This window comes from Notolepis coatsorum (assembly GCF_963971535.1).
Source record: "Notolepis coatsorum genome assembly, chromosome: 10".
Classification (NCBI taxonomy): domain Eukaryota; kingdom Metazoa; phylum Chordata; class Actinopteri; order Aulopiformes; family Paralepididae; genus Notolepis; species Notolepis coatsorum.
In genome coordinates, this window is record NC_140174.1 from 7,651,094 (window position 1) to 7,664,232 (window position 13,139).

At 42.9% G+C, this 13,139-nt stretch overlaps 1 protein-coding gene across 1 annotated transcript; it reads left to right on the top strand.

Annotated features, from left to right (window-relative positions):
* Positions 1-4,234: 4,234 nt before the first annotated feature.
* aqp8a.2 (aquaporin 8a, tandem duplicate 2) lies at positions 4,235-9,624 on the top strand (the record flags this gene model as incomplete). The annotated part of the gene is made up of 5 exons (XM_084322336.1): positions 4,235-4,476; positions 5,214-5,340; positions 6,833-7,047; positions 8,193-8,327; positions 9,579-9,624. 5 exons carry the CDS (start codon positions 4,235-4,237, stop codon positions 9,622-9,624), a joined length of 765 nt encoding a protein of 254 aa, XP_084178462.1.
* Between the last annotated feature and the right edge of the window lie 3,515 nt (positions 9,625-13,139).

Consider the following 13,139-nt stretch of genomic DNA (forward strand, 5'->3'; position numbering starts at 1 on the left):
CCAGAAAACCCAATGGAAAAACATGCAGAACAGATTGCTAATGCTGTCGCGTCCCTGACGAAGACGGACAGGAGCACATGGATTGCTCCCACCGCAGTGACGGGAAGGTCAAGAGCAGATAGGGAATTTCACCCGCAACCCCCAAAAGAAAATGCATGTGTGTGTTCCTATGTGTGTCGCCCCCATCTCGCATGTGTGTGTGTTCGTTGCATGACAATGTAGCATTGTGTGCTACAAAATAAAGTCACAGTCGGGGTCGAAAACAAGATCTTGCGTAAGACTTTGCCAATGATTTGTCTGAACGGAGTTAAAGGAACAACAAAGTGATTAAGCTGTCTGAGCTTTACATCTTGACCTTTGTTTATGATGCCACCGAGTGGTGTGATATTTATTATGACGCGTTGCCTCACATTAATATCAAGTGTGGCAAACTGCACATCTCTATCGTGTACTATGTCGGGCCAAACCTTTTTAATAGAATTTGGGGCCCACTGACAGACAGACTGATCGACAGACAGACAGATGGACTTATAGCGGGGCCAATGCTATCCCTGGTGTCTTCTGTCTCCTCTTTTAGACACTCCTGCACCTGTTTTCTTCAAGTCTACCCCAATTTTCTTAGGGCATTGTTGCACTTTTTATTTATTTATTTATTTTAAAAAGTGACGTGAATTCTCTGCTGATTTTATGCCTGTCTATATTTATGCAAATGTTATGCCTATGTCTATTTGATCTATATTATGTCTACATTATTGCTGTGAAGCACTTTGGGCTGCAATTCTTGCATGAAAGGTCAAAGGGGTCAAAGGTTGCATTCATGCATCTGAGCTGAGGACAAACCTTTTAGATAATTTTCCCATTTCTAATATGGATCAAGACGGATTCATTGGGTGAATAAACACTCCAGGGGGGCAAGGGATGTCAGCTACAGTAACTAGGCCACGCTGGGTGAGCCTATAGGGAGGTGTACATGTAGTCTGACGTCACGTTAGTTTCCCGCGCAGTCCACCCGTATAGGGATTTATCATTGGGAAAATGTATCGGCTATTGTAATAATTCGCATTGGCAAGCTTTCCATTTTTGCACAAAATGAGTTCCCTTCTATCACTAACATTATTGTTTAAGCATTTTGGTTGAAATAAAGTTAGTTATAAGGTTGTTTAATTTGGGGGCGGCTGATTGGCGCAGTGGGCAAGGCGCTCGCCACTAACGCAGGAGACGCTGGGTTCGAGCCCAGCTCTCGGCGTTGCTACCAGCTTGGCTGGTCGTTCATACTAACACAATTGGCAAGTGTTAGAGGGTGGGAAAGCCGGTGGGTGTGGATTGGACGTTGTGGACAGCGACTCCTACAGGTCGGTTTGGTGATGCCGGTGCGGCGGAAGCAGGAAGTATCGGGGGCAGCGTGAGCCTCACACGCGTTACTCCTCGCCACTGAGAGTTCGAGCTGCTGCGGTGAAAAGATGCGACAGGCTGCCTCCTCGTGTACCGGAGGGGACACGTGATGCAAGGCTTCTATCCTCACTACAGCCGACCAGTGGGAGGCATAGTCTAGCAACGTTCAAGACAGGGGAGGGAAGAATTGGATAATACGAAATTGGGATGGGAGAAAAATAGAAAAATGGGGAGAAAAAGTGGATAAAAAAAAAGGTTGTTTAATTTGTCGTTAAAAAATAACTATACTTACCAGTAGAACGCCTGTCGTTCAGTGCTGTCGCCTCATACAGTCAGGAGTCTACACTGTGGTGACGTCAGTCAGCCGCGCCAACGTGAAGTGTAGTTCCTCAGTGAACGAAAACATAAACATTGTTATTTTGCTACTTTTACGATTAATCGCGAATTCTTTCATGTTGAGCTATAGATTGTGGATTAATACACACAGACAGGTACACCATACCAATATTCATGCTTTATTTGTTTTAAACAACACGATTTAGAAATGGGTCCATTGGAAATACATGGCAATTTCTTCTTTTTATTATTATTATTATGTTTTTGGTAGATTTTTATTGTTTTTTTTTACTACCGGGCAGTCCGGTAGAGAGAGAGAGAGGAAGAACGGGAGATAGACGGGGGGAAGACATTCGGCAAAGGTCGCCGACTCGCCGGGTCCGGGCGTAGGCAGTGGGGGGGCGACAGTGGCTCAGGAGGTAGAACGGTCGTCTGGTAATCAGAAGGTTCCCGTTTTTGATTCCGGCTCCTCCAGGCAGTGTGTCGAAATGTCCTTGAGCGAGACACTTAACCCCTAACTGGTCCCGATGAGCAGGTTGGCACCTTGCACGGTTGCCTCCGCTATGGAGGCTACAAGGAGCCTGGCTGTGACGTTTTGGGACATGGATGATGGACTAATCCCAGTGATCTGTGAACAAGTCTTATCTTGTTCATATTTGTGTTTGTTTTAATGTTGTTCTATATGTGAACATGTTCTCTATGCTGCCTTCTTGGCCAGGGCCCACTAGAAAAAGAGGTGGAAATATCAATGTGATTACCCTGGTGAAATATCAATGTGATTACCCTGGTGAAATAGCAATGTGATTACCCTGGTGAAATATCAATGTGATTACCACTGGTTAAATATCAATGTGATTACCCTGGTTAAATATCAATGTGATTACCCTGGTTAAATATCAATGTGATTACCCTTGAGCAAGTGGAGTGGGGGGGGGGAGGGGGACACTGTACAACTGTACAAACAAAACTACATTGGAATATTGACAAGACCATACTTGGTAATTTACTGTACATTGGAGGGGGTTGTGTTAGGACATTTACAGGGGCCAGTTTCGAGTTGCAGTCTCCCTTAGGTGTTTTTTGAGAGTGTTTTTGAAAGTGGGTAGTGATTCACATTCCTTTACAGCTTTGGGTAGGGCGTTCCACATTGATGTGGCATAATTGCGAAACGTGTTTAGTCCCTTGTTTGAGCCGAATCTGGGTTTAACATGATTTGTGGAGCTCCCTCTGGTGTTGTGATCGTGGTATTCACTGACCTTTGGGAAGTATTTTGACATGTACATGGGTACCTTGGTCGTGTAGTGTATCTTGTAGACCAGGCCCATTGCAAGTTGCTGTACTCTGTCGTCTACTCTAAGCCATCCTAGGTTGTGAAAGTGGGCAGGGGTGAGGTGGGTTCTAGGAGTAAGGTCAAGCAGTAGTCTGACCAGTTTGTTTTGAGATGTTTGTAATTTTGTTTTTAGCGCCTTTGAGGTGCTTTGGTACCATGAGGTGCAAGCATAGTCGTAGTACCCTTGAATGAGTGCTCCTGCCAGAGTCTTCAGGGTATTCTTGTTTACCAGTGAGGAGATCCGGTACAAGAATCGAGTTCGTTGGTTGACTTTTTTTATTACATTGGATACATTTTGTCACAGGACAGATTTGCCTCTAGGATGGAACCCAAGTAGGTAATATCTTCTTTCCTTGTGACAATATTGTCACCCACTGTAACTGAGAAGCCGTCGGTCTTGCTGAGTTTGTTATTTGAACCGAAGAGAATGGACTCTGTTTTGCCCATGTGTAATGATAGTTTGTTATCAGCGAGCCAGGTGCAGATTTTGCCTAGTTCTGAGCTGAGGGTTTTTTCAACCTGTAACTTGTTCTTGTCAGAGACCAGCAGGGCTGAGTCGTCCGCAAACAGGAACAAGTTGCAGTCACAAGCTGACGACATGTCATTTGCATACACCTTGCATACACCTTGTACTGCTCGATATCTGTCTTGCTTTCATCCGTGGCCTTGGCATGAAGGACAGCGAGCCCTTTATTATGTTCATATCAAATTATAGGTCACTACTCTGTACTCAGGATTGAACTCTTATCACTTACAGCTCACCTGGATGCGGCCTGTGTCACACAAGTCTATACTGTTATCCGAGGACACGCTTGGGGTCAGACCGAGGCCGGTGTCCTGAATGTGTGGCTTATTGATTCACAGGTGGCTCTAAATTTGTTTCCTTTGATGTTTTATGATCAGCGAAGTCATATTATTCCAGCCGACTTATAAATGATCACAGAGCCTCCAGTGTGCCCGTCACTCTGCTCAGCCGTCCGAGTGCCCGAGAGAGAGAGAGCTGCCCCCGAGGGAGACAGGCAGGCCAGGAACACTCTCTTGGAGCTGCACGGTTTTGTCGAAGAACACTCTAGAGAGAAAAGACGTGCGTGATCCTCTCCCCACCTCTCGCTCGCACAGAAGAGAACACAGCCGCACAGAAAACAAGGCGCCATGGAGAAGATGGAGAAGCTGGACATGGAGGACACGGATTGCGGCCTGATGGCGGGCGGCGAGAAGAAGCCTCCTGCACCCAGAGCTCCCAACAAGTACGAGAAGCTGATCCAGCCGTGCCTGGCGGAGGTGGTGGGCACCATGTTCTTCGTCTTCATCGGCTGCGTGTCGGTCATCGAGAACGTGCCGGCGGCGGGGAGGCTGCAGCCCGCGCTGGTGCACGGTCTGGCCGTGGCCATCATGGTGGCGGTCATGGATAACATCAGGTAACGTTTTTTTTCTTTGGTTGTTTGGTCGTTTTAGAATAGATTACAGGTTAAATAAAATAGATTACAATAGAATCAGTGTCGCGCAGAGAGAGCTTCATACATAATATATATGTATGTATGTATGTATGTATGTATGTATGTATGTATGTATGTATGTATGTATGTATGTATGTATGTATGTATGTATGTATGTATATATGTATATATGTATATATGTATATATGTATATATATATGTATATATGTATATATGTATATATGTATATATGTATATATGTATATATGTATGTATGTATGTATGTATGTATGTATGTATGTATGTATGTATGTATGTATGTATGTATGTATGTATGTATGTATGTATGTATGTATGTATGTATGTATATTTGTACTCCTGTTGGGGCCTCTTGGATCAGATCGACATTGTAAATAAGAAACCTGTTCTTAATGTTTTATCTGGCTAAATACAGGTTAAATAAAATAAGCACAAACTAAAGGAGTGACTCAATGAATCAATATATATGTTACCTAATAACTCCATGGTTAATACTTAACTTTCCTGCATCGAGATGATCCCCTTACATGTTAACATAGAAATGTGTGCTTAATTAAAAGAAAACGTTTACAAATTATGCTTAAGTATATTTACTAAAACTGACCTCCCACATTGTACTGTGACCTCTGGTCTTTGACCTGCTCTTAACGCTCTCTCCTGTTGTCTTCCATTCCTTCCAGTGGCTCCCATTTCAACCCTCCATTCACCATTGCCATCTACCTGTGTGGAGGCATGGATCTGATAATGGTGGGACCCTACCTCGTCAGCCAGCTGGTCGGAGGCGTGATTGGAGCTGGAATGGCAAAGGTCAGCCTGAGATCCACAGTGACATGAAGTAATACAATCACCTCAAGTTATTGGGGGAAATGAAGCATGTTTTAAACGTTTTCTCGACAATTAAATCCTGAATGAATCCTTTTTTAGATGATGAATCGTGTCAGGCAGCGTTCAGCGTTTATTGCTGAAATATCGCGGGGAATTGGTGAAATCACGGTCACAAATAGGGTTGGGTACCGTTCACATTTGAGTCGATACCGGTATCGATTCCTGGAATTCGATATCTGTACCCAATGGTATCTTTTTTCCGTACTTAACTTTCTCTGTAATAACAAAAAAAATTATTTCAGTTTAAGTTTAATTTAAGTCCAAACTTCTCAATTTAAACATTGTTATTTATTGCTGTAACACACCACACAAAATAAATCACATGATCATGTATTATGTTTGTAAATGTTTAAATATCTGGCCATCCTCAGTAAATATTATCAAACTCCCCTGACCTCGTCTAGTCTTTCCAACGATGGGACAGTAATACATATATATATATATATATATATATATATATATATATATATATATATATATATATATATATATATATATATATATATATATATATATATATATATATATTTGTGGAAAAGGCTCCCTCTTGTCTAGTATACTACACACTTTATGCTAAACATGTAAAAGTACCGACATTTTGTACCGATTGATCTAGCATGAATCGGTACTTGGTAGTACTGATGTAATCCGGTCGGTACCCTTAAAAGTACCGAGTTCGGGACCCAACCCTGGTCACAAATATTGCCGGGGGTTTAGGCGGCTGGGTGGCGCAGCGGACATTGCGCTCGTCACCAATTCAAGAGACACCGGGTTCGAATACGGCTGTCGGCGTTGCCTCCGGCTTGGGCCGGCCATCATACTAACTCAATTGGCAGAGTTAGCGGGTGGGAAGTTGAAGGGTGTTAGTCTGGTCGTTGTGAACAGCGACTCCTACAGGTCGGTTGGGGGACGCCTGCACAGCAAAGTCAGGAAAATGGGCGGGGGGTAGTGTGAGCCTCCTACACGTTACTCCTCGCCAAATGAGAGTCCGCGCTGGCAGGTGAAAAGATGTGACAGGCTGCCTCCACGTATATATCGGAGGGGACATGTGATGCAAGGCTTCTATCCTCCCTACAACCGGCCAGTGGGGGGCATATGCGAGCAACGATCAGGACAGGGGAGGGGAGAATTGGCACGAGAGGTAAATTGGGATGAGGAGAAAAAGTAGATAAAAGAAAATAAATATTGCCGGGGTTTGGTTGAATTTGCGTTAATCCTTGCGATCGCAGAATCGCTAAATCCTGGAGGGTCTGGTTTTCAAAAGTGACTTCCTGTTCTCTATCTGGAGGGGTTGTGTATGACACGGCCAATCAGTAGGCCTGTAGATATTCTATAAACATACAGTTAACTCTGAATTCATAAAGACAGACAGACCAAGTCACAGTCATCTTCTCCACGACCTCTCTGTCTGCAGATCATGGTGCCAACGGACCGTTACTTCAACGCCACGGGGGCAGCGTTCGACATCCTGAAGAAGGACGACCAGCTGGTGGGCGCCATCTTCGGAGAGGTCGCCATGACCTGCCTGGTCACCATGGTGGTGCTGCTGGTGGCCGTCAACAGCAAGACCAAGACCCCCCTGGCGCCTTTCCTGGTGGGCTGCACTGTGATCATCAACGTTCTGGCCGGGTGAGATGATGCAAGAGGTCACAGAGGTCGCTCCTCACACGCCTGTTGGTTTGTTTGTTTAGGATTCCCATTAGCTGTCAGACTAATGACCGCTAGTCTTCCTGGGGTCCACACGAGAAAAGAATACAACAGAATACAAATACAGAATGTAATTAGCAATACAAGAAAGAAATAATATAATAATAATAATATATATAATATAATAATAATAATAATAATAATAATAATAATAATAATAATAATAATAATAATAATAATAATAATAATAATAATAATAATATAAATAATAATAATAATAATAATAATAATAATAATAAAATAGTTAATCACATCTTATTGCATCATACTACATCAGTCTCATTTACATCATTTTACTTTTTAATAATTATCTTGCCTTGTGGAGACTGGTATCTTGTTCCAGTTGAATATGGCTCTATAAATTATTAGTCCTACAGGTCGAGGAAGAACCAGGTCACCACTTAGTGCCTCTCTCTCTCTCTCTCTCTCTCTCTCTCTCTCTCTCTCTCTCTCTCTCTCTCTCTCTCTCTCTCTCTCTCTCTCTCTCTCTCTCTCTCTCTCTCTCTCTCTCTCTCTCTCTCTCTCTCTCTCTCTCTCTCTCTCTCTCTCTCTCTCTCTCTCTCTCTCTCTCTCTCTCTCTCTCTCTCTCTCTCCTCTCTCTCTCCTCTCCAACCCAATGCCTCTCTCTCTCTCAACCCAATGCCTAACAGGTTATTATGAGCCAGTAATACAGTCCATAACGAGCCTCCCACTGCCGCCATTTGGAAAAAATAATCTATAGCAGTGTTTGCTATTATTTATGTACATTATCCTTTAGCTGTGTTTGGACTTGGTAAGGCTCATCCTCTGAAATTATTCAATCTCCAATCTCATTGAATCTTTTTTTATTCCAGCAGTAGTCTCCAGTTCCTAACGCACACTTTGACGTCACTATTCTAGCAGACCTTTCCATTGCCAATGCTTCAATGGACAGAATTCACCCCAGTCCTTAACCGACTATAATTGCTAATTACAACAGGGCGGCTTTTTCAATGTGGTTTCTACACTAAAAGATGCGTTAGGAACTGGAGACTAGACTGCAGTGCTCACTGTTCCTGTGCTGATTCTACTTTGTGCTCCGGCACCAGGGGTGACGTATCGGGGACCTGTCTGAACCCTGCCAGGGCGTTCGGCCCGGCTGTGATGACCAACTACTGGACCTACCACTGGGTCTACTGGGTGGGCCCAATTGGAGGAGGTCTTTTGGCCGCTGGACTCGTCAGGTGAGACCAGGCAGCGTGGGTTGTGTTACTATATAGGTTTTGCCTATATCATCTATTTTATCATCTGCTAGCTCCCAGAGAAGAAACATGGAATGGGGTGTCACAGTTGGCTTTTTATTCTCTACATTTGTTCATTTATTTATGTATTTATTTATAAACCTATATTTACTCAGGTAGATGAGCTGAGCATGTGCTTTTTCCCCCAACAACACCCTGCTGCGCAGTATGTTGAGAGAGGCTTTGCCAGAGGGGGTTAAAGGAACACACTAATATTATGGGCAATGGGCTTACCGTCTTCTCCAGAGTCAGACAAGAAGATAGATACCAATCTCCTCTCTGTGCGTTCAGTAGAAAGCTATCCGGCTGCAAGCTACTGTAGCTTAGCTTAGCACAAATAAATGGAGGCGGATACGGACCAGCTAGCCTATAGCTGTTGGATGTTAGCTAGGCTAACGTGCAGCCAGATAGCTTTCTACTGAACGCACAGAGAGGGAATTGGTATCTATCTTCTTGTCTGACTCTGGAGAAGACGGTATAAGCGTGTTCCCATAATGTTGCCGTGTTCTGTTAAGTGCCTTGCTCAATGCTCAGGGGTCCTTGATGGTAGTTGTTGAGAGAGGGGAGAGCGTTATTCATTCACTTCCCCACCCCGATTTTTTGTCCCCAGTCAGTCTTCAGTGGGATTCAAACTGACAACCAGTAGGAGGGTTATAAATCACTTGTGCATAGGGCGGCTGGGTGGCGCAGCGGAGATTGCGCTCGTCACCAATGCAAGAGACTCCGGTCTCCAATCCGGGTGTCAGCATTGCCTCTGGCTAGTCCGGCCGTCATACTGGCTCAATTGGCAGAGCAGCGGGTGGAAGTCGATGGGTGGTGATCTGGACGTTGTGGACAGCGACTCCTACAGGTCGGTTGGGGGATGTCTGCACAGCAGAGACAGGAAGTGGCGGGGGTAGTGTGAGCCTCCCACACGTTACACCCTCGCCACTGAGAGTCCGCGCTGGCAGGTGAAAAGATGTGACAGGCTGCCTCCTCGTGTACCGGAGGTGACCGTGATGCAAGGCTTCTATCCTCCCTACAACCGACCAGTGGGGGGCATAGTCGAGCAACGTTCAAGACAGGGGAGGGGAGAATTGGAAACACGAAATTGGATGGGAGAAAAATAGAAAATAAGGAGAAAAAGTGGATCCAAAAAAAAAAAATCAGTGCGTAATGATCCATGATCAAAACAAATTGTTCTTCTCTTTTCAGGCTCGTTCTTGGTGATGAGAAGATACGGGTGATTATGAAGAATTGATTTTATTTGCAAGATAAACCCGTTGAGATGATGCATCTGGTTTTCAAGGGGGTCCTGCGACATGAAATGCAATACAAAGAAACAGCAACAACAACACAAAGACACTTACCATATCAGACAACTCCAGGAATCTTCAGATAACAGGAGTACCGTACTTTCTGACTATAAGCCGCGGCTTTTTCCCCCATTTTTCAACCCTGCGGCTTATATAACGGTGCGGCTTATATGTGACTCGACGTGACCAAACCCGAAAATGTAAAAATCAAAATATAGCTTTTTTGACTGCATTGAAATGTTATTTATCTATTCCCTTATTTGCTAAACTTAATACAACTTGTAAATGAGTTAATTCTTGTTATTTGTCCGACAGTATTGTGTCCCAATGCTAATTACATATGGTAATTAAACATTAAAACACCTGCAGCTTATAGTCCAGTGAGGCTTATATATGTACACATCATTCAATTTAGCTGCTGCGGCTTATAGTCAGGTGCGGCTTATAGTGCGAAAAGTACGGTAATTTAAGTAAATACAAGTGTCTCCTAGTATATAGGGAAGGCCAGTCGAGTACACGCTCTAATCTACATGACTGTGACGAGGAAGAAGCTGGAAAGAAACTCTCAAGTCCTCGTCTATGCGGAGCAGCTTCAGACTTTGGTACTTGATGGCAGCACAAGGTTGAGTTTCAGCAACTCTATAGTGTTTGGATTTGGGAGAGAGTTGCTAATTTTCACTAATATTTTGTACAGTCTCAGACCAGAGGAATAACATGTATGAATTGTGACATCGGGGTGTAGTTCCCTCACCAGCAGATGAAATGGATGTCGTATCACTCTACAACGCCCCATGTGTTATCTTTCTGTTTATAGTTTTTTTTTTATTTGTCTTATCCCACAATGGTGCCACCTTTCTGTACAAAATAAAAATATATACTGTACATATATATGTCCTTTTGCTTTCCTGCTTATATTAGAAAAGTATCCTTGCTCAGGTTGGGAGGGTGGAAAGGAATCCCAACCTGAGCATGGCATAAGAGCGAATATTGTCAGTGACTGACGTGCCAACAAAGGTCCACACAGGCTAATTCAAACCAAGAACATTTTGATTACCTGGCGTTCATCGCACCCTGGAGAGAGAATAAACCTGCTTGTGTTTAGGCCTGACCGACTGTGATCATGTGCAGCGTGCAGGTGCTACACTGGTCTGTTTGGATAGGCTGTGCTTATTGAGTTCAAGTTCAAGTTTTATTTGTCACATATAATGTACATTACAGTGAAATGCTTGGTTCTTTATGAGCCCCCTGAGATTGTGCTTCATACAGTGAAAGTAAAAAGAATAAAGACCAAACACTATATATACAAATGATACAACATACAAACTAAACCTAAAGTACAAAGTGAAGTACAAAATGCAAACAATAAAGTACAAATGCAAGCTTTTTAAAATGCAAAAAAAAAATGCAAGAATGAGGTAGGGATGTTGTGCAAATCTTTTTGAAATAAATAGATATACAAATATGGTGTGGTGTTAAAAAGTGTTTAAAGTGTCTAAAGTGAATGTTAAGGTGGGTGTTTAAAGTGAGTTTGTTCTTAATTTACCTGCCTGGTTAAATAAAGGTTAAATAAAAATAAATAGATAGCACTCCGGTTAAGTGGGAAAACTGGCCCTTTAAATAAATGACTTTGATGACCCCCCCCCCCCCCACATCCGATCATGTACCCTTGGACCCAATGGTATTTGGCAACCTGTAGAACGCAGAGGCCATGCCAATCTGATGATCCCAGCCCATGGGCTAAAGGGCTGCACAGGCTTGATAGGGCGAAAAAAAATACTGCTGACATCAACAGGGCTGACTTTTATTAATTTGGCAGTGCACCCTTGGGCGGGAGTTCAAACCCATGCACCCACCCATTCACCGGCCCGGACCAACCCCACACCCTCCTCTGTGGCGTGCAGTCTTAATCAATCATTAGGCCCACCACCAGCTGTGTCCAGTATGCCATGTAACCTTCAACCTACAACCACCTTCAACACACAACACACAATAACAATTACCCTCTTAAACACAACAACCCTCTTCAATCAATATCTGAAATGAAGAAGGGAAAAAAACGGAAAAAAAAGACTAACCCTTGTACTGACTTTTAAATGGTAAATGGTGCATTTTATACAGCGCTTTACACTTGTTTGTTCCTCACATTCACTCATTCACACACCGATTGTGGAGGCGACCATGCAAGGTGCCAACCTGCCCATCGGGAGCAATTAGGGGTTAAGTGACTTGCTCAAGGACACTTTGACACGCTGCCTGGGAGGAGCGGGAATCTAACCGGGAACCTTCCGACAACCAGACGACTGCTCTACCTCCTGAGCCGCACTGTTGCCCCCTAATTACTGTTATGCACTCTGCTACTCTGCTAAGTAATCTACCTTGCCTATACTACTAAGTACCTACTATGTTAGTATATACTATGATGCACTCAAGTCTGTAGTGCTCAAGTTCAGCTCTGTTTGACGAACAATCTTACTGACCCTTATAGCTGCCAGAGTTGTACCCTTTCTTGCTGACTTGTTGTGCAGAACTTGTAAGCGTCAGCTAAATTACTAAATGTAACATGAATGTCTTATTGTTCCTAAGGAAAGCCAAAACGTAACAAATTGCCACTACAAAATAAGGAAACCCAATAAAAATATAATATATAAATGTAAACAAATATATAATAATAATAATCAAATAAACTTCACTATGTTCTACTTTAAAAGCGGACAGCTTTTGAATTGTTTTGTGAGAGTTACCTCGTGTAAGGAGAGGGGGTCAAGGTGAACAGAAGAGTTCTAAACTGGGACCCAGAAGATTTATTTGAGATGCAGGTTAAAGGTTAATGTTCTTCTATTCATAATAATAATAATAATAATAATAATAATAATAATAATAATAATAATAATAGCTTCATTTTATATAGCGCCTTTCAAAATACCCAAGGTCGCTTTACATAGGGGGGGGAATAACAAAAGTAACAAACATAGTGGACAGACACAACATAAAAAGTGAGAAATTTAAACATACAACTCACTGCAGCACCCACTTTAACCACTTTAGTACACCTAAGCACACTTTATATTTATCGGTAAAGAATTTGCACTACAACCCATACCTCATTACACCTTACTGTAAATTATATTGTACCTAAATTGTACCTCATCCCACTTCTGCTTTGCACTGTATAGTATATTGTATGGTAACTCAGTTACTTCTACTCTACATAGAGCATTGTATGTATATATATACTGAACATTTTTGTCTACGTACTTGACTTCTATTTTATACTTGCTATACTTATTTTATTATCTATCTTTGCCTAGCACAGTCTCTGGAGCGAAACAGAAAGAAGCATTTTGTATAAAAGTATTCTGTACTTCTGTATGACAACTAATAAAGAAACTTGAACTTGAAATTAGGGGTTAAAGGCCAAGTTGAAGAGGTGGGTTTTGAGCAGTTTTTTGAAGGAGTCCAG